This window comes from Cervus canadensis, chromosome 6 (genome assembly GCF_019320065.1).
Source record: "Cervus canadensis isolate Bull #8, Minnesota chromosome 6, ASM1932006v1, whole genome shotgun sequence".
NCBI lineage: Eukaryota > Metazoa > Chordata > Mammalia > Artiodactyla > Cervidae > Cervus > Cervus canadensis.
This window is the reverse complement of record NC_057391.1, coordinates 24,038,112-24,060,147: the sequence shown is the minus strand read 5'-3', so window position 1 is coordinate 24,060,147 and position 22,036 is coordinate 24,038,112. Positions and strand designations below refer to the sequence as shown.

The following is a 22,036-nucleotide window of genomic DNA, read 5'->3' as shown; positions in this document are numbered from 1 at the left end:
ACTCACTCTGCTCTCGGTATCCTGGCTTCTCACCTTCCACCTGGGCTGTTGGCTCTGAGTAGACGGGCTGTTTCTGTGAGAGGAAACTAGTGGTGTCCTGGTTCAATCCTAGTTCTTTCCCAGTGCCCTAGACAGGAGACAGCTGACTCATTCTTCCTTCTCTTCCTCTTTGAACAAGTGAGAGGTCTTCAGATATCTGTTCAGCCTAAGTGCTCGTCAACATCACTTTCATACCTCCTCCTGGGAGGAGTCATCCCTTAGGGTCCTGGGGCCAGCAAATGACACAAGAATTCTAAAGCCTAATTTCAAAGAATATCTATCAAAGATCTGCTTCACTTTCTTACAGTTCTAGTAAGGATTAATGTAAATTCAGAAAAGATACATAAGAACATCCATATTCTTCCCTCTTGGTCCAAATCCACATGAGAACACAGGCAGGACTCTGAGATTTTCTGTCCCTTTATTTATATAATTGTATCAAGAAAGTAGCCACTGGGGTCTTCAGGCTTTGCCTCTCTAGCACAAGCAGCCTCCGCACCCTGAGTAGTGATCTTCATTCCCAGGAGAGAAAGTAGACATTGCCCTGTGTGTCTCCCACTGCGAGTTGCAGGGTAGAGTCAGGACCCAGCCAAGGTTCCAGGCAGCTCACTGCCCCTTCACATCGGAACAGGCCCAGCTACAATGGAACAAAAACGGGAGATGAGGGCTACAAGCCTAGGGCCTTCTTACTGACTTATTTGTCTCCCACAACAATGACTTTTGTTTAGAAACAAGTTAGTTACACAATATTGCAAGAAGGAGAGAAGAAAACAATTTTGATCTTCTGTCTTTCCTTACCCCAGGTTTGCTCTCTGACATCCCTTTTGTCCTCCATACACACACAAACACACACACACACACACACACACACACACACACACACACTTACCAGCTGCATACTGGGTCTCTCCCACAGTTTAACATCTCTGTCCTTTGAAGCTGTTACCAGCAACTCAGGCAGCACATGGAGAGCTGTGACAGGGCCTGAGTGGATCTTAGAGAGGAAGAGGAAGAGGTGTGGTGAGTTCTAGAAGGACCCTTCTCAGTCAAGGGAGCAGAGAAATTTGCTGGGTCAGACCTACAGCCTCCTCCCCAATATCTTGTGACCTTTCCCTCAAACCCACCTTTCTACGTTGCTGTGTCTTTAGCTCTGTGACTGTTGACCAGCTATAGGTGTCAGTAGATATACATGACTCTGTCTCTGAAGTTTGAGTTGCAGGCATTTCTGCTTTTTTCTGCCAGATATTACCTGTGATCCATTCTCCTTCATTGGTGCATCTGGCTAGGTTCCACAGCATCCCATCAGAGCTGGCACACAAAAATGAGGACTCTGCCATTTCAAGGGCAGAATTTGAGTCAGGTCTTAGACTTTGAAGAATCCACTATCCTCCCTAAGGCCATCTCTGGATTCCTTGGGCCCTCCGAACACCACTCACCAGATCCAGGTTTGGCCTGAGTTACTGATATGAGGGTATTACTGGGATTCTCTAAATTCAGATCAAATTCCAGGCACTCTTCAAACTCTCCTAATTCCTTTTGCCCCTGTGAAAGGACAGAGCATTTTGTTTAGACTACTTGTATCATTTACTGCTTCCCAGACAAAGTAACTCTTTTCTGCTCTGGGCTGGTCAAGAATTTTCAAAATTGTATCCATGATACAGTAAAGTATACAAATCTTAAATGGACATCTTGATAAAATTTTACACATGTATCCATCCATGTAATTACTGCCCAAATCAAGCCATAGTACATTCCACCACCCTGGAAAGTTGCCTCCATGTCCCTTACCCTATCACCACCCCCAGAGTCAACAATATTCTGACTTCTGTCACTATAAATGAGTTTTGCTTGTTCTTGAACTTCATTTAAGTGAAATTATATATGTACTCTTTTGTGTCTGGCTTCTTTCACCTGGTATAATGTCTATGAGATATGTCTGTATTGTTCCAGACTACTACACATAGTGACAAGACAAGAGACATGAAGATAATGCAATTAAGAAAATGCCTAGGTTGATCACTTCTCAGCCTTTCGGCTAAGATGAAGGGTAGTATAGGGACTTCACAGGTGGCAGAATGGTAAAGAATCCACCTGCCAATGCAGGTTTCATCCCTGGGTCAGGAAGATCCTCTGGAGGAAGAAATAGCAACCAGCTCCAGTATTCTTGCCAGAAAAATTCCATGGACAGAGGAGCTTGGTGGACTACAGTCCATGGAGTCTCAAAAGAGTCAGAATGGCTAAGCTACTGAGCACCCACCTAGGTTTATGGTTTCCCACAATTCTTTTAAATACTAGAATCTTCTTTTGTATCAGTGAAATCTTACAAGGAAACCCAATATAAAACACTCTTCAGTACAGTTCCAGTTGAAGGAAGAGAAGGAGATTTGAAACCAACTGCTTTTCCCTTCCTTCCTCTTTTACTCAGTCATGCCCTCAAGACTTTAAAATAGTAGTCCCGAACAAATGGTTCTTTTAACACACGCCCAAACAGAACTTACTGAAAAAGGAAGAACTTGAAGTTTCCTTGACTGCAGGACAAACACCCCATAGTCCTGGTGGGTGGACAACATCATAGGATCTTCCGAATAACTTTCCCTGGTTCATAAGAAAGGAAGAGGCTAAGTCCGGGAACACCCCTGCATAAGACCCCAATGTTTGTTTTAGTTAGACCCAACCTCAGGGTCACCACTAACCCACTTTTCCTTTTTCTCCAGCCTAAGAGAAAACAGCACTTAGGGTCTTACCAGATTACAGAGGGCTCATCACCTGGCTTCATGTGCAACACCCGCAAATCCGCTTTGGCCAAGATGAGGGAGTGACCATCAGGGGCCAGGCCTACACTTGTCAGGAAACCTAAGTCCTCCTGAAGAACTCGGTTCAGGCGAAGACTGAAGTTCAAACAGGGCACATGGACAAGAAAGAGTCTACTTTAGTTCACGTCTCTCGGGCTCCTCAGTTCCCCATGAATTCCTCAGGAGTATAGTACAAAACAAAATGTATCACCATCCCTACAAATTGCCTTCTTTCTGTTTCTCTCATATTAGTATTTATCATACTATCACCTTAATCGCTCAAACTAGGAATCTCTAACATTTTTGTCCTTTCCTTCCCTCCTGACCTGCAACTAATCGATAAGCACTGCAGAGTCAACTTTCAACGCATGCCTCAATCTTTCCCTCTCCGTCTCATCCCCATTGCCCAGATTAGGGCCTATGTTATGTCTTCCTGGAACTATAGCATCACCTGTAAATGTGGTCCCCCTACCTTTAGTATCTCCCTACTACTATCCATCCTCCACATGGCCACTAGAGTTCTCTTTCTAAAATTCAGATAATTATTCTGCTCAAAATTCTGAGCTATACTCAGAATACACCATGCACTCTCACACCCCTGTGCCTTTTATTAATGCTATCTCCTCTTCCTAAAACACCATTCCCTGCCCTTACTTTGAGCCCAATCTCAAACAGCCACTCTTGTAAACAGTAAATTTCTTAAACTCTGCAGCCCCAGGAATTTTACATAATTTATTACAGCAGTGATCATTCCACATGTTGTCAGCAGTTTACTTATATTCATACTCTACTACTGTGAGCTCCCTTAAATAAAAATTCATTTCAATCTGGTTCATGCTGCCTGGCCCAGAACTTAGCATACAGTAAAAACTTGATAATTATTATTTTAATTGACTTAATGAGGAACAGAAAACAATTTCCCAGGGACCTTTCCCCTGCTTACTAATATTCTGTTGACCGAGTTCAGAAAGAGAGGGGAGAGATTTAAGAAAATCCCAGGTTTTACCATATCCATTAACCCAGCTGCCTCATTTCACCTGACATTTCTGGGTGTTGAACCCATCTGCAGTTCCACTTGCCACTCGCTGACTTTTTCATTAGCACTGACAACAATCAAGGTGTGTGCTGAGTACCAAAGCAGAGCACTGATGCAGCCCGGAGCCTAGTGAACACAGTTCAGTTCCGTTCAGTTCAGTTGCTCTTTGCGACCCCATGAATCGCAGCACGCCAGGCCTCCCTGTCCATCACCAACTCCCGGAGTTTATTCAAACCCATGTCCATCAAGTCGGTGATGCCATCCAACCATCTCATCCTGTTGTCCCCTTCTCCTCCCGCCCTCAATCTTTCCCAGCATCAGGGTCTTTTCAAATGAGTCAACTCTTCGCATCAGGTGACCAAAGTATTGGAGTTTCAGCTTCAACATCAGTCCTTCCAATGAACACCCTTCTGAGGAACCAGGATTAACCTGTCCACACCCACCACCCCCAGGCTTCTACACAACCTCTGACCCTAGCACATGCCACCAGATACACAGCCAGGGCAGAATTCACATAAAACTGAAGTTCACTCCACTCACCTGTACTGTGACCACAGCCTTAGCTTCCTGCCACAAGGTCAGTTCCCCAGCTTGATTCCCAGACACTGCTGCAGAACCGTCTGGGGCCCAGGCCACAGCAGTGATCGCTGCAGGACTCCTAGGTCTATATGTGTCATCTGGAGAAGAAAGGAAGTGATTCATTAGGAGCTGGACCACTGTTGGGGTACAAGAGGAGAGAGCAGGCTACCCTTGATGTTCTTGGTCCCATTTACACACACCACCCCCCTTTCACACCTTGCCTCTCTCCACACCTCACTCACCTGCCTCCTCGGGCACCTGCCAGAGCCGTAGGGAGCCATCCTCTGAGGCGGTCAGCAGGAGGCCTGAGGTCTCTGAAACAGCAGCTGCGCTGACTGGGCCACTGTGACCCAGGAGAGTGTGTGTTTGAAACACCTGGAAGGGAAGGATGGAGACAGAAGAGTGAAGAGCTGACACAACAGGGGCTGTCCCACTACCCCCTCCCACGGCCCCCAGCCCGGTCCTTTCAGGGAACTCACCAAGAGTGGATGCCACAACCGTGTGGCCCCATCCAATCCAACAGTCACCACCAGAAGCTCTGACCCCAGCTGACCGGCTGGTAAGATGCAGAGGCTGAGTCAGAAGAAGGGGAGGAGGGAAGAGGCAGCGGGGACCCAAAAAGGCTGATACCCCGTTACCTGCGTGGGGCTCCAGAGCAGCCACACAGTGGCTGATGGGTCCTGAGTGAGCGGGGATGCTGGTCATCTCCACACCCTGATGGTCCCATACTCTCAAGGTCCCATCTCGGCCCACGGATACCACGTGCTCCTCCTGCCCCAGGAAACAGGATCAGAGAAGAGTCACGCTGAGCAGGACATGGGAATTATGGTTCCCATCACAAAGGGGCGGGCTGAGCATTAAGGGCCGAGAAGCTGTTGTCAAAAAAAGAGGACACCCCGGCAGTGGGACCAGGGGGCTCAGGGCTGCCGTCCTGCCACAAGGTCATGACACTAGGATACTGTGTCTTCATGCTGTCCCTCCCCTCACACCAAGCCTCAGCCTCAACACCCCAACCCTGGTCTAATTCGGGCCCAAGCATCTCACTCTTGGTACTTCTTCTGACCTTAGGATTAGAGACCCAGTGCATCCAGCCTCCCAAAGTCCCCTTAACCTTCCCAGGGACCCCCAGTGAGCTCTCCACCGCCTTCTCACCACGGCCACCACGGCGCTCACAGCATGCTGATGACCCAGGAAGTGACCAAGCTGCTGTCTCGACTCTGGGTCCCACAGGGCCACAGAACCATCGCTGGAGCAGGAGATCTGCAGAGCCAGAGGGCAGAGGAGTAGACTTAACCATCACCCCTCCAGCATCTCTCTGGGCTTATAACGTAGGATGCAGGGCAGTAAGCCTTGTGATTAAGAGCAATGGTCGTCCTGCGGTCTAATCCTAGTTCCACCATTCATTACTTGGTACCATTTCATCTCTCTGGGCCTCAGATTTCTCATCTATTCAACCAGGATAAGGACAGGGTACCTACTGATATGGGGCTGAAGCATCTATATATAGGACTTAATACACTGCCTGGTACATAGTGAGCACTGAATAAATAGTAGCTACTGTCCTTGTTATTAACGTAATGTCAGTCAACAACTCTGTCTCACCCTGACAAAGGTGAGAAGTCTGCATCACCCAGGAGAGATCTATGCCTAGAAGGCAAGACAGACTATGGCAAATCTATTCAATTGTTACTCATTTCTCTTTGAGAACAACAGTGATTCTACGTTGGGAAACTAGGCTTTACCAACCCTGAGTGCATAACTTGAGACTGATTTTTCACTTAAGACCAAAGAAATCATAGCAATACACGTCTCCTGCAGGAACAGGGCATCCTAAGTCCTTAGAGAGACAGCTCTGTGTTCCTGTAAGAGCATGGGTTTTCTTATCATAAAGTTTACCGGCTCAGCTTCTTCATTTACATGAGCTTGGAAATGGTCTTTAATCTATCTGAGCTCAATATCCTTGTCTATGAAATAGAAAGAATAGCAGTAACTTCTTTACAGTGTGTTGTAAAGACTATATGAGGCGATACATGCTAAGGGCTTAGTCAAATGTCTGGCACATACTAAGTGCTCAATAAGTGCTCTATTATATTGGGTGTTAGAAAACTATATTAATACTATATTATTATAAATGAGTGTTAGGAATAGGACGAGGTAGAGAGTGTTGACTTCCCTCTCCCAGGAACCCTGCTGAGGCCTGTACCATCCCAACACCTTCACTCACCAGGAGGCTGTCTTTGGTCCAGGCACAGCCAGTGACCCAGTCTCGGTGACAGGCAGAGAAGGAGCAAATCAGAACAGGGGCTTTGGGTGTCCTCACATCCCAGCAGAGCAGGCTCTGGATACAGGTACCAAGAGAGGGGGTCGTCAGGATAGTAGGAAAGAGGTAGGAATAGCAGGGCCATCTCAGGTAAGAAGTTTCAAGGAAAGAGGGCATAACAAAGGAGGGCAGGTGGGCAGATCCATACCAGGAGATTTAGGAAGCAAAAAGCCAGAGGAAGCAGTGGGAAGTGAGCTGCTAGGGAATCCAGGGGCTGTGGGCCTCCAAGGGGCTGGAGATCCAGGGGGAGGAGGGCCCAGGGGTGCATCCTCCTGAGACTCACCCGATCCCTGCCCGCGGTGGCCAGCCTGCATCCATCAGTGCTGAAGCTGCAGCAGCTTACAGGGCCCTCATGTCCCCGGAGCTCAGTGCTACGAGGAAAGTCTTCTGTCTTTTGTGGCAGCATCAGCAACTGCCTTGGCCACAGGCGCACTGTGAAGTCCTCTGCATTGGAAATGGGGAGAGAGGAAGATTTCTTGAAAAGAGGAAGTGAGACAGGCCTGGAAAGACAAAGACAAAGGCAATCCTGGGGGCTGAGGATGATGTCTGAAGGCACAGCTCCAAGGGAGGGACTCCGTGAGTCACACTGAGGCCTGGGACACAGGTCTGTCCCATGCGAGATCACAGGACAGGAATGTCAGGACACCCAGCTCCGGCCCTGCAGTTCTCTCTCTCTAACTGCACCTCCACACCCACCTCTGCTAAAGTGCTCAGTGTCACTCTGACCAAGTCTCCTACCTATAAAGGACTAAGGCCATCCTGCATTTTCACCTCGACATCTCCCTCTCTTCTCCTATGGGAAACCCGTCCCTTCACACAGCAAAATCCCCACAGGGCAGAAACTCACAGGGTTATAGGGATTACAAAGGCATCCCAGAATCAGCGTTAGGGAACAAGAAGAAAACAGTCTAGGCTGATTATGCAAGCTAAATGCATTTTAAAACACTCTGAATACAGTCGAATATGGTTGAAATGGTATGTTTTATGTGATTTTTACCATATTAAAAATAAAGTTTAAAAACAGTAAATAAAACCACTTTGAAAGTTGTAAAGAAACAAAAAGTTATACAGGTGTATTTTCACACACATATACACATGAACTGAAGAAATGTGTTCATATATTTAAAAGGAACAGTGACTTACAAGCCTGCCCACTGTACCTGAGGCAACGGCCAAGAGTTCCTGGGAGGTGGCCAGTCCCAGCACAGGCTTCCGGTGTCTGGACAAGAGCCAGAGGGACTGAAGGGAGCCCCCCTGGAGCAGCCAGCCCTGCAGGGCCCCGTCTTCGGCACCACTCACCAACACCTTAGAGCTGAGCCAGGTCAGAGCGGACACTGCCACATCGAGCGCTTGACCCTGCGCCCCCTGGGAAGCTAGAGAATAAGACACAAGAGAGTAAGCCGCTTGCACAGGGGGCCAGAGGAGGGCAGGGACAGAGGTGGGGGGGTTCTTTCCAGGCTCAAAGACTCCAGCCCTCCTCCCTTCGGTACCTGAAGAAATTCTGTAGATCCGAATGCCATCCGCTCGGTACCCAACAGCTACCTGATCGCCATCTGGGCTGAGAGCCACAGAGAGAGCAGGAGAGAGGTGGGGGCAACCAAGGCACCCACGGGGCCGACCCAGAGACCCGGACCACACCTGAACCTGCGGGCCGAGAAAGGGGCTTAAAGATAACCCACCCTCTTCTCCGCCCCATAAGTCCTCCCTCCAGAAATTCGTCTGGAGAGCTTCTGTGCACACAGCCACAGCTCTCTCCCTGTAGCTCTCCAGCCAAGCCCCTCTAGACTCCTTGACAAAGGCCCCACCCTCACACAAATATTTCCAGGCCTTTGCCGCCCCCGCCTCATAGCCCACCACCAGCTCTGGGTAACCTGACCTTGCCATCCTCTCCGGCCGTCAGTAACTGGCACCCAGCTCGCAGGAAGAGGGTGGCAGCAACGAAGCCTTGGTGGGCAGGGAAGGCAGCCAGCCGTGCCCCCTCCTGCCAGGCCCACAGCTCCACCATCCTGTCCAGACGGCCCACGGCCACAACCCGCCCGGAGACGCCGAAGGCCAAGGTACGGACAGAGGCTCCCGGGGCCCCCAGTTCCTACACGAAGAGGTAGAGACTGGAACGGCAGGGCCTGCTCTCAACGCAAACCCAGGGTGAGCCAGGATGCAAGTGCCTGCCATTCCCCACCTTCCACTCCACTCTCCCGTGCTTCCCGCCACAGGGCCACCCAGCTCCTCTCACCTTGGTGACTCTGAGCCCATCCATGTGGAAAATGCTGAAACTGCCAGCCCAGCTGCCAACGGCTATCATCTGTCCTTCTGGGTGGAAAGCAATGCAGTTCAGGGGCTTGGGACAGGTGTGCTGGGAGGCCAGCTGCCCTCGGACTGTGTCCCACAGCTGGAGGAGAGAGAAGGGGAAGAGGGCACGAGATGCTGAATAGATGCCTGAGCTGCTGGGTCCCAGAGCTCCAGGGGCCACCTCGTCCACTCCCCAGCCCCCAGCAGGCCAAGCAGTCAGAGCCTCTGCCCCACTGAGAGAGCCACCTCATGGGGCTGATGCCACATTTAGGGCCCTTTTCACCACCACAGGCCCCTGGTTGTTACCTTCAGGCCTCCGCCCAGGCACACGGTGGCCAGCAGCCGACGGTCTGGGCTCAGGCAGCAGCCGGTGATCTGGTACTGGTGAGCTTGGATCTGGAGCACCCTACCCCAGGGAGATAAGGTCAGGGTCCCCTGGCCACAGCCTCCCTTCTCATTCCCCTCCCCCTGGGCTTCAAACAAACAGGGAGGGCCCTCACGCCAAGCATGGGGGCCCCTTACCGACAACCATGTTGAAGGTCCCAGAGCTCCAGGAGCCCATCAAAGGCAGTTAGAAAGAGGGTGTTGTCCGAGAGGAATGAACAAGAGGAAACCCCATCACCGCCACTCACCATCGACCTCTCCTCCTGTGACAGCAAGCGGAGAAGTCACTCAGGGCACTCCCTTGACCACCCCATGTCCAGCTCCCCCAAGCCCCAACCAGGAATGAGGTGATGGCTAGAAGGGCTGAAGCTCTTGGCTCTCTACAGTCCCTGCTAAGTCTCAAATTACGGCCCTCTGGCCCCACAGCAGGGATACTTGTGAAAAGTGCAAAGTTCTGGGCCCCTCTCCAGACCCAGGCCAAGCTTGAACAGGTTCAAGTGGGACCTCATGATCCAAGTGAGGTCACATCGTCTCCCCCATTTCAAACCCCATAAGCATCCCCAAGTAACAGAAGATTCTGATTGGTTTGAGTTGGGAACGACGCTATACACATACATATATATGGGGGAGGGGGGTTGACATGGGTGGAAGAGGAGAGAGTGACTGTGGCTGGGGGGCCCACCTCTCCAGCCTCATCTCCTAGGACCCTCCCTTACCTACACGCCACTACAATCATTGCCAGCAGCTTAAGGAAATGTTCCCCCCGATGTTTGTGCCCAGGCTCCACACTCAACCCGGAACACCTGCCCTTCTCATCCTATGTCCTCTAGAACCTGCACAGTTCACTTAGTTCTTATCTATGTCACATGGCCACATTCTGGTTCCCTTTTTAACCTTCTGTGCCTTAAATTTCAACAAAACTAACCACCTGGTAGGCAAAGACACACTCAGGACAATGTCCTAAGTCCTGTGTTTCTTGCAGTGCTTAGCACACTGCCGTCAAAGGAAAGTACAGAGTAAGCATTTGCTGCAGGATTGATTTTTTGACCAAGCCCTTGGGATCTGATGTGAAAGTAAAGTTGCTGAATCTAACAGGGTGATAACAGGTAGATTTGGCTTGTCTTGGGCTTCGGGGCAGGCTGGGAGGTATTCTGAAGATAAACTCTGCCCCTCCTTGAGTGTCATACCTGCCAGGTTCTCAGGTCCAAAAGGTAAACCGTCCCATTGGCAGTGCCCACGGCTGCTCTTTGCCCATTAGGGGAGAAGGCCACAGCTGTGGGGGAGGAGGAAACTGCCAGGGACAGGCTGGAGCTACAGAAAAAATAGCAAGAAAAGGTGGAAATGAGGGATCAGGGGAAGGATGTGCACTTCTGTGCCTGAAGTCCCCTCTCACTGGTGACTCCAGTCTGTTCTTTATTCTCTAGTTTCAGAGAGGGCTGCAGCTCGCTCTCTGGCAGGGCCTGTCAGCATCTGGGGTCAAGGGTTTTACCTTTGCTGGTGCCCCAGGGTCTGAGGTTTATTAAGCCAACGCAGCATGCGCCGGAGGTGCTGTCGCTGGGAGAGCCGGGGGGCCTGGCGGCAAAGAGGCGAGTCCAGAGGCTGGTTGGCTACCTGCTGGTGCAGGAGCAGTGGATACCGGCTGAGGATGGGAGCCTGCTGCCTCAGGAAGGTGTGAAATGCAGCAACATCAGCCTCAGGAAGCTTCTGTTCCCCATCAGGGACTGAAGAAGCTAGAAAAGAGATGCAGAGTATCACTGTGGAGACAGCCTTGACCCCCATGAACCCCGGCACCAAGTCAATCATATGATGTGTCCAAAATGCTAAGTCTCGAAGTGTGGCCCTCTGGTCCCAGATCAGGCACATCTGTTAAAACTACAAAGCTGGGCTTCCCGGGTGGCTCAGTAGTAAAGAATCCACCCGCCAATGCAGGAGACACGGGTTCGATCCCTGATCTGGGAAGATCCCACATGCCACAGAGCAACCAAGCCCGTGTGCCCCAACTACTGAGCCTGTGCTTTAGAGCCTAGGAGCCACAACTACTGAAGCCTACGTGCCCTAGAGCCTGTGCTCTGCAACAAAAGAAGCCACCGCAGTGAAAAGCCCACGCACAGCAACTAGAGAGTAGCCCCCACTCACTGCAACTAGAGAAAAGCCCACACAGCAATGAAGACCCAGCACAGTCAAAAATAAATAAATAAATAAAATTATTTTTTTTTAAAAAGTACAAAGCTTTCGGTCCCACTCTAGACCTAGGAAGCCAAATCTGAGGACCCAGGCATCAGCGATTTGAACAAGTTTCCAAAGTAATTTTACGCCCGCTAAAATTTAAGAGAGCTGAGTAAAAGGTCTCCTAAGAATCATTTGCTTACCCTGGTGGCATTTTTCACCTAGGAATAGAAATCAACTGCTCCTTCCATTACACCTCCCTCTGAGCAGGACCCCATGAACACACCCAGGACCCCACAGCTTGGAGAAGACTCCACCCCGTAACTCATCTCACCGTAGAGGGCGTGGGCCTCCAGGAGCTGAGAGGTCAGACCCAGTTCCACGTGTGCGGCCACCACGTGGAGACTGGTGAGGAACTTGGCAAGAAGGCCACGGTTCCCGCTCTGGAGCTGGAAAGTCAGATGGGATTCATTAGGGATGTGACAAGGCTGGTGAGGAGGGATAGTCTAGTCTTGGACCCTGCCTGTGCAGCTGACACTTAAGACTTAGGAGCTGGGACAGAGGATCTGAAGGAGGAGGGCTGGAAAACTGAAAGAAGAAACGTACAGAGTGTGGGGACGATGGTGGCAGTTGGGGGAAGTGGGGGCTCAGAACGGCCAAAGCAGCTCCTTGGGAGAAGGTGCCGATGGGATCTGGGGACTAACCAGGTGGTAAGGCAGGTCTGCCAGGGCTTCTGGAGGGCACCTTCGGAAGGTACCTGAGGCATCAGGGTCACACGTCTTCCAGAGCTGAGCTGCAAGTGTGGGTCACAGGAAGAGACACTGAGATGAGCTCGGCCCTGAAGCATCTCCAAAGATCACATTCCTCAGGCTACAGCGAGAACCATCCCCTCACTGGGGCGGCAGGTGAGGAGGCCAGACGATGGGGAGCGCCAGGCCCCACGCTCAATGCCCCGGGGGTTAACCGGGCCGCAGTCACCTGCAGTGAGGAGGTGTGCTGTCTTCTCCAGCTCCGGTCTCTTCCCGTAACGACACCTGGCGGCCGTTCTCAGGGGCCCATCCTGGAGGCAGAGCCGGGTGCCGGGACGCTCCAGGGGTCCCTCCCCTAGCAAACTGACCCCGTGTGAGGGAGAGAAGGCAAGAGAAGAGGGAGAAGGCCTGTCAGTGAGCAGCCTGGCACAGAGGTGGGCTCCCAGTCCCACCTCAAACAGTGGTAGCTTGAGTGACGGCCATCCAGGGTCTGGAGACCAGTGTCAGGGGCTACACCAAGCGAGGAAGAGGATGAAGAGAGAGGGTCACATGGGGCCCTGCCTCAAAGATGGGGAGGCACAGGTCAGTGGGAGCTCAGTGGGGGCACTTGTACCTGCGCAGACTCTGGACGAGGTAGGCAAATGGGCCCATGGGGTAGGGGTCCCCGCTGTTACCAGCAGCCACTGCTTCTTCCCAGGTCTTGCTCCCCCTGGGAAGGATCCGCCAGGCACTCAACACTCCATGCAACTGGTCCACGGTCAGACCTGAAAACCCAAGCTCGCTGAGGCCCTAAACCGGGCAGCATACCCATCCCCACCTAATCCCTCATCACTCCCTGCATGGCTTGCTGAGATCCCAACAGAACCAAGGTCATCCAACCCCTGAGCCCACTCCAAGCGCTGACCACTGCGTGTGGCCTCAAGAGTGGCCAAGGCTTGGGGAAGGACGTCGGGGCCATGCTCCTGCTCCAGAGTGCCCAGGATGTGCTGCAGCAGCAGAGGGACGGTGGCCGGCAGCGTCCGGAGCCTCTCGGAAACCTGGGGGAGAAGCGCGAGGGGCCTCCGTCGGTGCAGGGAAGGGGAGAGGCAGCAGGTTGTGGGTAGGAGATGGGGCAGCAGGGAAAAGCGTGGGAAGGGATAAAAGGAAACACTGGTGGGAGGGAAGCAGGCTGGGGGCGTGGGTGAGGACTGGCGAAGGAGGAGGGTGGGAAGGGGTGAGGGATGGGGATGAAGAGCTTGAATGGAGAATGGGAAATGGGGTTAGGATACAGAAGATGAGGAGGGAGGGTTCACATCCTCCACCGACCTGCTCGTAGAGCGTGAAGAGCCTCAGGTGATCGGTGACCAAGCGCAAGTAGAGCGGCAGGACTGAGCCCCGCTTCACCAGCAGCAGCCGCATCTGATGAGACTCAGAGGACTCAGCACTGGACCAGAGAGCCGGCCCGCGCCACCCCCCAAGCCCCATGCGGGGCAGCTTCTCCTCTGAGAGCCCCCACAGGGGAGAGACCCACGGTGTCACTCAGGACACAGCTATCTCTGCCCTGCACTGCTCTGCCCAGCTCACCCCACTCTCCCCGCCGCACCCGCTGGTTCAGCCCACCCAGATAGATAACCACAGCCATTCAGCAGGGGAAAGGGACCAGGTAATATTATCAGCAATCACAGTCCTCTTCCCCCGCACAGACTTCCTGAGAAAATGAAGGAGCTGGTCTGTGCGGGGCCGCTGGTAGCTTCAGCACTCAGATCCTCCCAGCTCCCAGATTCACCCCTCACATCTACCAGCGCCGGCCTAGACCCAACCTGGTTGTTAAACGGTGACTCCTCCAGCCGCTTCCCGTACAGGGCCAGTTCTTCTCGCACCAGCCGGGCCCGGGCAGGCGGCTCCAGAGGCCCCAGGACCACCACGTGGGCACCTTGACTCTGCTGAAGGGTCTCCCCCAGGCCAGAATCACTGGACACGCTCAGCACCAGGTGCACCCACTGTGGGATTTGGGCAAAAGGGAAGCGATGGAGAAGGAAAGCGGGGAGAATATTGTTGGAGAAGCCCCTCCCCCTGCCTCATCCCACCTCGCCTCCTTCTCACACTCACCCGGGGAAGGGTCTTTGGGATCCAGTCCGAGATCAGCTGCCCATGCTGGTCCACCAACCTGTCAGCCCCATCGACGATCAGCACCAGAGGCCGGCCAGTTTTCAGGGACTGAGCAGACTTGGGCAGCAGCCTCTGCTGCAGCTCCCACACCAGGCCCCTGTGTACAGACCGGAGGACCAGCGTCAGCGGGGGTGGTGTCAGGGGCTGTCAACAGGCCGGTCTAGGCGGGGGAGAAACACACCGGTAGGTGCTGGGGAGGGCACTTGGCTCCTCCAGTCGGCTATGCAGATAGGCACAGAGGCGTCTGATCAGGGTGAGGGCAAGACTGTGGTCAGGGCGGGCCCCTGAAAAGTGGAAGAAGACTAAGGGGGCCGCCGCGGCCCCATCCGGAGCCTGCAGGGCTGACACGAGGGATGCCTGAGGGGAAAGAGAACAGAAAACACGGTCACATTTCACACACACCAGCTTCCTGTGCCCCACCTCCTTAGCCCTCCTGAGCACACACAGCCCTCCCTCCCTCCCGCCCAGGCCTCTGGGACCCCGTACCAGGAAGGCGGTCTTGCCCTGTCCCGACTGCCCGGTCACCAGGCTCAGCCTCCCCTGGTGCTGTGTGAGCTGCCGCGCTGTGTCCTGAAGAAGGCGTGGTCGGGCAGGACTCGGCGGCTTCTTTAGCTGCTGAAAGTTGGCCTGGACCAAGTCGTCATCTGGCACTGGCTCCTCCGGCTGGGCCCCGGGCTGAGGGCACATGGAGCAGTGACTGTGTATGTTTCCACGCTCCTCAGGACCCCAGGCCTAAAACTTACAGCCCCCACCAAGTCACTTCCCACCCAGGACCACCCTCCCCTCCCCGCTCCACTCCCCTGGCCACCATCCCGTCTGCTGACCTGGAGGTAAAGCTTCTGGATCATACTCCACACATCCTGCAGAACCAGCTGCCCAAACTCCTCCAGGCCCCCGACATAGGGCCGGCCAGCCGCCACACCGCCCCACTCACAGCGGTATCTGTGGGCACAGCGAGCACCAGCAGGGTCAGAGCAGGCCTGGCCCACTCCTCATCGCACCTCTCCAGGCAGGTGCCCCCTACCTCTCCCAGCTCACCTGCGACAGGTGATCCCTTCCTGTCTGCTCAGGTAGCTCTTCAGTTCTGAGATCCGATGGGCAGCCTCTTCAGACTCAGAAATAAAGTCCGATTTCCAGGCATCTGGCACAGAGCTGACCACCAAGACACCCCAAGAGTGGGACTGGATTCAGACCAAAGCATCTCTCCACCCCCAGCCACCAGACCTGGCTGTGGTTCCCTGAAACTCCTCAAGAAACTGCTCCAGTGGAGATCTCCTGCCTTCAGCTGCAAGGCAAGCTCTCTGATTCCTGCTTCTCCATCCTAGGCCCCCCTCTTGTACTCTGAACGTTAGGGAGAGAAGACACGCCCACTGAGCCTATTTGGCCTTCTGTGGTGGTACCTGAGAAAGCTTGAATCCCGGAAGTAGAGGAGAGGCTGGGCAGAAGGCTGCAGGCGGAGACCCCGATTCAGGAACTGCATCACCTCCATCTCTGTCACAGAGCGACCTGCAGGGTACTGCTGGGCCTGCAGGGAGCAGGTGGGTTCCGTCCTGGTCACACTATACCCTCCCGTGAGACCTGCCATGACCCCGGGGCCCTTCACCTCGGTAATATTCCCCTCTCTCTCCAGACACTAGCCAGTAAAAATAGAGCTAATAGCTAACATTTATTGAATGCCTCTCACAGGTTGAACATTTTTTGAGCATTCTTGATTTCTGACTCTCATAATAACCTTTCAATGTAGACGTCACTGTTTCTCTTTAATACAGGAAGAAGTTGAGGCTAGATTAGTATAAACCATTTTCCATTAAGCCTCACAATGACAGAAGAGAGATCAGAACCCAGCTCTGTCGGATGGCAAAGCCTCATCAGACCTACCGCCTACCTCTCACATCCTGTGGCCAACCCAGAGGTATTTCCCAAAGGAATTCCCTCATCTAGGACTTGGTCACTCACAGAACCTTCTGCCTGTGTTTCACTTCAAGTCTCAAGGATCTGCCTGTGCAGAGTCCCGGGGTTCGAGACACACCGTGGCTTCTCCCACCCCTGCCCCAAGCGTGTCTGTCTTACCCAGCGGAAGTGAGGATGGTCAGGGAGGCTGTAGTTGGGGGGAACATAGCCATAGCGGGAGCCCAGGATCCCCACAAACAGCTGCGAGTTCTCCACCTCCCCAAGGCACACTTCCAGCTGTCTGCAGGAAGGTTATGGGAGCACTGTGTCAGGGAGAGGGGGCCCGGCTCACATCCCATAGCATCCAAAAAGAACCTCTGGCCCACAGTCCTCAGCCACCCTTGCAGCCCCAGCCCTGCTGCCACTCAAGCCCCTCATCTCCAACCCAGCCCCTCTGCTCAGCGGCCGCCACACCTGTTCCGACGGGTCTCCTCCTCTGTGATGCCCCAGCGCAGGTCGATGGCATGAAGGCTGATGCGGTAGGGGGCCGCTCTGGCCTGCAGTGCCGGCAGCAGGGACCTCAGCAGCAGGTCCCGCTCCCCATGCATGTCCCGGAAAGTGGAGGAAATGAAAAGCCGGATGCTTCGCCATCTGCCGGTAAACCAGGGGTCAGCCTCACAAGCCCATAGACAGGGCTGTGACCACCCCTCACTCTGCTGAGCCAAGTACAACAGATGGCAGGGGGTATCCAACCGGCCTCCAGTGAATAACAGGCTTGTAACCTCAAATGCAGAGCCTGGAAATTAAATCCCACTGGCTATTCCTCATGTACCTCTCCTGTGTCAGCAATGATTATTATGCATCTACTATCCTGCCCATGAAATGGACCCAAGTTGCACTGAGGGGTAAACACAATCATTCTCTCCATTTTACTGATCAAGAAACTACAGCTTGAACTTCCCTGGTGCCCTGGTGGTTAAAAATCTGCCTGCAGGGGACACAGGTTCAATCTCTGGTCCGGGATGATTCCACATGTCATGGGGCAACTAAGCTTGTGAGGCGCAACTACTGAGCCCATGCTCCAGAGCCCATAAGCCGCAGCTACCGAGCCCACACACCACAACTACTAAAGCATGTGGGCCTCGAGTCCATGCTCCACAACAAGAGAAGCCACCACAATGAGAAGCCTGTATACAGCCACTAGAGAATGACCCCACCAGCTGCAACTAGAGAAAGCCCACACCCAGCAAGGAAAAAACCCAGTGCAACCAAAAAGAAATAAATGAAAGAAACTACAGCTTAAGACATCAAGCAACTAGCCCAAACTTCAGCTACTATTTGGCAAAGCTAGGATGAGAAAGCCATGGCCCGGGCCTCTAAGCCCTCTGTCTGAGCCCTGGTGCCTGCTTCCCGCCTCACCTTCTAACCCCCATTCCCTAGTGCAGTAAGGGGCATGCTCACCATCTGTGTTAGACAAACCCCTGCCTGGGAAGAGGAAATGTTCCTCAGCAAAAAGAACAAGCAGCATCTCAACAGCCAGAATTTGTCACTTGAGTTTATCTAGGTTTCAACTAAAGCCCCTCCCAGTTCACAAAGGCATAAAAAACAGACTGACCCAAGCTGGGAAACAGGGGCCAAGGGGCTTGGAGTATTCTCTTCCAGTGGCCGGAGAGACTGGACCCCTGTCTTCCCTGGGGGTGGTGGAATCTTGAATATTTTGTCCATTTGGCCTACATGTTCTAGAAGCCGGGAGGCCCCACGTTCTGCAATGAACCTTAAATAAAGGGTGACAAAATAAATGAGAACAAAATAGCAGAGTGAGAGGGAATCAGGAAGGTCTTCCAAGGGGGCAAGGGACAAAGATATGGCTAAATTAGGTCAACCAGTTAAACAGAGTATTTTAGGAAGATTACCATAAAAAGTAAACATAGATTTAAAATAAGGAAGGAAGCAGAACCAGAGGAATAAGGGAACAGAGAAGAAACCAGATATAGTCCCTTCTGTGTGCATGGTTAACACGGGCTTTCTGGTGGACCAGAGGCAACTGGGTTGAATGAAGGTGTAACGATTAAAGCTGATCAGCTCTGGGCTTGATTAGCTCTGTACCAGCCATGAAAGCTCCCTGGGGAGGGAGGAGCATGAGGCTTCCTAACATGCGGCAATGGGTGGCATCCAAAGGAATTGGCAGAGGAGAAAACAAATAAATGGGAAGCCTAATAGTGCAGAGAAAAACAAAGAACAAAGATTTCTGTAGATCAGGCATAAATAAATAAAGTTAACATGGTATTTCCTCTGAAATGGAATGGAACGAGGCTTCAGAGAATGAATGGAAATGATAGGATCAACTCCTGAGTGGTACCCTTAAAAGCAAACAGTATAATCTCATATATTCCCTTTTCTCCTTTCCTATTCGATTAACACAAAAATGATGGTTGGAGCTGTAGCAGCCATCTTGAACTATGAAACAGAAGAAGAGTATTTTAAAATGGTAGAGCAACAGATAGAAGATGACCAGGTACCTGTAACATTCTGTTGCTGCCATGCCTCGGCAGCTGTAAAAGCAGAATAATCTTTTATCTTGCTTAAAAATAGAAGTGGTTAGAGCAGAAGCCACAGATAATCTCTAAAAGATATTCTAACAAAGCCCCCAACCTCTCCAATGTCCATGCTATACTTACTTCAGTATCCCATCAGTACAGCCTGAGAGTGTCACATCATTGGGATTCAAATCAGTACTTCTGGCAAAGAAAGAAGTCACTAGCAGTCAGAAACAGTGCCAAGAACCCAGAGTCACTGCCCTCTAACACCCTAGGACGGGCCACCACCCCCACCTCTGCACCTTTAATAGGGTTCTGTGCTAGGCTAGAACTGGGGCGGACCATCACAAAGAGGTGCAGAGCCAGGCTGAAGACTTCAGAGAAGGTTCTAGCACTAGGTGTGCAACAGAGTTAAGAGGCAGAAATGGGGAGGGACCAGGCGAGTGGGAGTATCCCAAGCTTTAGTAGGGACAGACAGGAAATATGGATCACTATCTGCTGGCACTGAGCAAGGAACACGAGCGCCCTTACAGGTAACTTGCCCTTAGGAGAACACCAACAAAGAGGCACTTGGGATTCACATGTTGCCAGAAAAGCTGTTTGGCTGCATTTATCAGTTTCTCATTTGTAGTTCGGCCAAAGACAATGACCCTGTCCACCTGTAAGATGAAAGGGGAAGGGCTGAGACCAGGGAGGTGCCAAACAGCTCAGGATATCAACAGACAAGATCTCTGAGGGCAGAGGAACTAGGAGAACTCTGAGGTGGGTGTAAATGGCCTTTCTGGAGAGTACTTAGTGTGGGAAAAGTCATTTCACCCTGACTTGAAGAGCATCAAAGTGGAGTTAGGGGTTGCCAAGATATGAAAGCAACCTAAGTGTCCATCAACAGATGAATGGATAAAGAAGATGTGATACACACACACACACACACACACACACAGAGGAATACTACTCAGCCATAAAAAAGAAGGAAAACTGGCCATTTGCAGCAACATGGGTAGAGTTGGAGGGCATTGTGCTAAATGAAATAAGTCAGACAGAACAAAGACAAATACTATATGGTATCACTTATGTGTGGAATCTGAAAAATACAACAAATCTGAGAATAAAACAAAAAAGAAGCAAACTCACACATATGAAGAACAAACTAGTGGTTACCAGTGCTGGGCAATATGGGGGTGGGGGGTGGGAGATAGAAAGTACTGGGTGTAAGGAAGGCTCAAGGATGTATTGTACAACATGGGGACTATAGTCAATATTTTATAACAACTGTACTTGGATTGTAACCTTTAAAAATTACATTAAATTTTTAACAAAAATAAAGTGGAGTTTGGGATAAGGGCAGTGTGTAGCTGGCACATTTAGGCTCACAAGAGCTGACTGTCAAACTTATAGGAATTCTGTGAGCCAGCTGTTAAATATGGCCACCATCAAATATTAAATTGTATAAGCTCACAATCAAATAAATTACATTAAAAACAAAGTAATAAATACTAAAACATCATCACTTCCTAATTATTTTACCACATTTTATCATTAAATACTCTTGACCTTATTTACATCCATGCTATATATATTACAGAATTACTAAATAAAGGTATATGCTACTGAGCAACTCTTTCTAACTCTGTGGTCAATGAAAAATGTTGGTAGTTTGAAATCAGTCGTGGAAGGAGTATTTACACCATGGAAATTAGCAAAAGCTATTAACCAAGACTGATTTTTTTCTAGATTGCTATTGGAGGCAAATATCTACCAGCATAAAAAAAATATTTACCAGCATACCACTGAGTAGCGGGTTGCAGTCAGCAGTGTATTGTGCATAGGTTGCAAAGAAGCTTTGAAAAACGAGATACATCCGTGTGGAGGAAAACGTGGAGGAAGGGAGGGTTTCTCAGGGAAGGGGCAGTACTCACAGGGACGCTTTGGGTAGCCAGAGACAGCAAGTGCTTCCCCAAAGTAGTCAGGGACTGTTCACAGTTTTCATCTGACTTCTGAAGGAAGAAACTCATGTCATGAAGTTGCACGGGAGATGGTCAGTAAACAACAAGTACTGTAGTCTGCTAATCTTCAGAACTGAGTAGATCCGAGCCTTTCCTGAAGTTAGCTGCTCCCAGGCCTCTGTCTGGTTATGCAGTTTTGCAAGGTGGGGGTGAGTGTCTGACCTGGACTTGAGCTTGGAGTTCAGTGGCAGTTTTCAGGATGCCTTCCTCTGCCTTAATCACAGCAGTCTTCACAATGCCCCCTCCACACAGCAAAAGCTCCACCTGCTCCGTCCGTGCCATCATCATCGCAATCAACAGCAGCACATAGTTCAGAGGGGGCTGATTGGACAAGCATCAGGGTGAAATAGGCTCCCTTATTTTAGAATCCACTTTGCCCACGCAAATCTGGAGGCCGAATGTCTCCACTGGTTAGGGAAAAGTGGACAAAGTCCCCCAACTGAGATAGTTTCAAGAACTTCTCTGGTGGTCCAGTGGCGGACTCCACCCTCCCAATTCAGGGGATCCGGGTTTGATCCCTGGTCAGGGAATCAGATCCCACATACCGCAACTAAAGATCCTGCATGCCACAACCAAGGCCTGGCACAGCCACATAAGTAAACAGGGGATCTTCCCAACTCAGGGATCAAGCCGGGGTCTCCCGCATTCCAGGAAGATGCTTTAACCTCTGAGCCACCAGGGAAGCCCACAAATATATGAATACTCCCCCCATAAAAATAGAAGGGCTTTGCAGGTGACTCGGGGTAAAGAATCCACCTACCAAGCAGGAGTGTCTTACCCCTTGTGGGTTACTCTTGGGAAGGATTCTGTCTGCACTGGCATCTGTCAGATAGACCAGGAGGGTGCGGCCTGGCAGCGGGGGCAGGCTGTGTTTGACGGAGAGGTTCACAGCTGTCTCCAGGGCCTGTCGATACCGAGCCAGCATCTCTCGGTCACATTTCCACTGTCTGCAGGCAGGAAAGAAACAGACGGAGGGGTCAGGGGTTTCTCTATTTGCCACTTGGAGGCAGACGGGAAGATGAGAACTTGCCACTCAAGTGTAAGTCTCCACCTGTCCACAGCCTGTCTCCAGTGTCAGTAGAAAAAAAAAGGGGACAGAACTTC

The 22,036-nt window shown here is 51.6% G+C and overlaps 1 protein-coding gene across 7 annotated transcripts in view; it reads right to left on the bottom strand.

Annotated features, from left to right (window-relative positions):
• Positions 1-443: 443 nt before the first annotated feature.
• The window catches only part of TEP1 (telomerase associated protein 1), a 44,208-nt gene continuing 22,615 nt past the window's right edge, over positions 444-22,036 (bottom strand). For 3 of the 7 annotated variants that reach the window (XM_043471352.1, XM_043471355.1, XM_043471353.1), the window contains 43 exons: positions 21,711-21,879; positions 21,095-21,253; positions 20,846-20,923; positions 19,461-19,588; positions 19,071-19,130; positions 18,008-18,166; positions 16,867-17,043; positions 16,573-16,693; positions 15,903-16,027; positions 15,541-15,654; positions 15,327-15,444; positions 14,989-15,177; positions 14,684-14,859; positions 14,443-14,599; positions 14,154-14,333; positions 13,660-13,752; positions 13,259-13,391; positions 12,968-13,118; positions 12,584-12,717; positions 12,310-12,398; positions 11,940-12,054; positions 10,929-11,169; positions 10,627-10,750; positions 9,578-9,702; positions 9,362-9,461; positions 9,000-9,155; positions 8,643-8,855; positions 8,257-8,410; positions 7,927-8,139; positions 7,050-7,210; positions 6,671-6,784; positions 5,599-5,706; positions 5,085-5,217; positions 4,926-5,002; positions 4,689-4,821; positions 4,408-4,544; positions 3,869-3,993; positions 2,784-2,927; positions 2,538-2,634; positions 1,476-1,581; positions 1,164-1,369; positions 929-1,033; positions 444-676 (listed from right to left, as the gene is read on the bottom strand). In XM_043471352.1, the coding sequence (XP_043327287.1) occupies positions 554-676; positions 929-1,033; positions 1,164-1,369; positions 1,476-1,581; positions 2,538-2,634; positions 2,784-2,927; positions 3,869-3,993; positions 4,408-4,544; positions 4,689-4,821; positions 4,926-5,002; positions 5,085-5,217; positions 5,599-5,706; positions 6,671-6,784; positions 7,050-7,210; positions 7,927-8,139; positions 8,257-8,410; positions 8,643-8,855; positions 9,000-9,155; positions 9,362-9,461; positions 9,578-9,702; positions 10,627-10,750; positions 10,929-11,169; positions 11,940-12,054; positions 12,310-12,398; positions 12,584-12,717; positions 12,968-13,118; positions 13,259-13,391; positions 13,660-13,752; positions 14,154-14,333; positions 14,443-14,599; positions 14,684-14,859; positions 14,989-15,177; positions 15,327-15,444; positions 15,541-15,654; positions 15,903-16,027; positions 16,573-16,693; positions 16,867-17,043; positions 18,008-18,166; positions 19,071-19,130; positions 19,461-19,588; positions 20,846-20,923; positions 21,095-21,253; positions 21,711-21,879 (5,920 nt within the window). In that variant the 3' untranslated portion in view covers positions 444-553. Of the gene's footprint in view, positions 677-928; positions 1,034-1,163; positions 1,370-1,475; positions 1,582-2,537; positions 2,635-2,783; positions 2,928-3,868; positions 3,994-4,407; positions 4,545-4,688; positions 4,822-4,925; positions 5,003-5,084; positions 5,218-5,598; positions 5,707-6,670; positions 6,785-7,049; positions 7,211-7,926; positions 8,140-8,256; positions 8,411-8,642; positions 8,856-8,999; positions 9,156-9,361; positions 9,462-9,577; positions 9,703-10,626; positions 10,751-10,928; positions 11,170-11,939; positions 12,055-12,309; positions 12,399-12,583; positions 12,718-12,967; positions 13,119-13,258; positions 13,392-13,659; positions 13,753-14,153; positions 14,334-14,442; positions 14,600-14,683; positions 14,860-14,988; positions 15,178-15,326; positions 15,445-15,540; positions 15,655-15,902; positions 16,028-16,572; positions 16,694-16,866; positions 17,044-18,007; positions 18,167-19,070; positions 19,131-19,460; positions 19,589-20,845; positions 20,924-21,094; positions 21,254-21,710; positions 21,880-22,036 lie in introns of those variants that run through there. The other 4 variants (XM_043471354.1, XR_006269974.1, XR_006269975.1 and 1 more) reach the window with 4 other exon arrangements.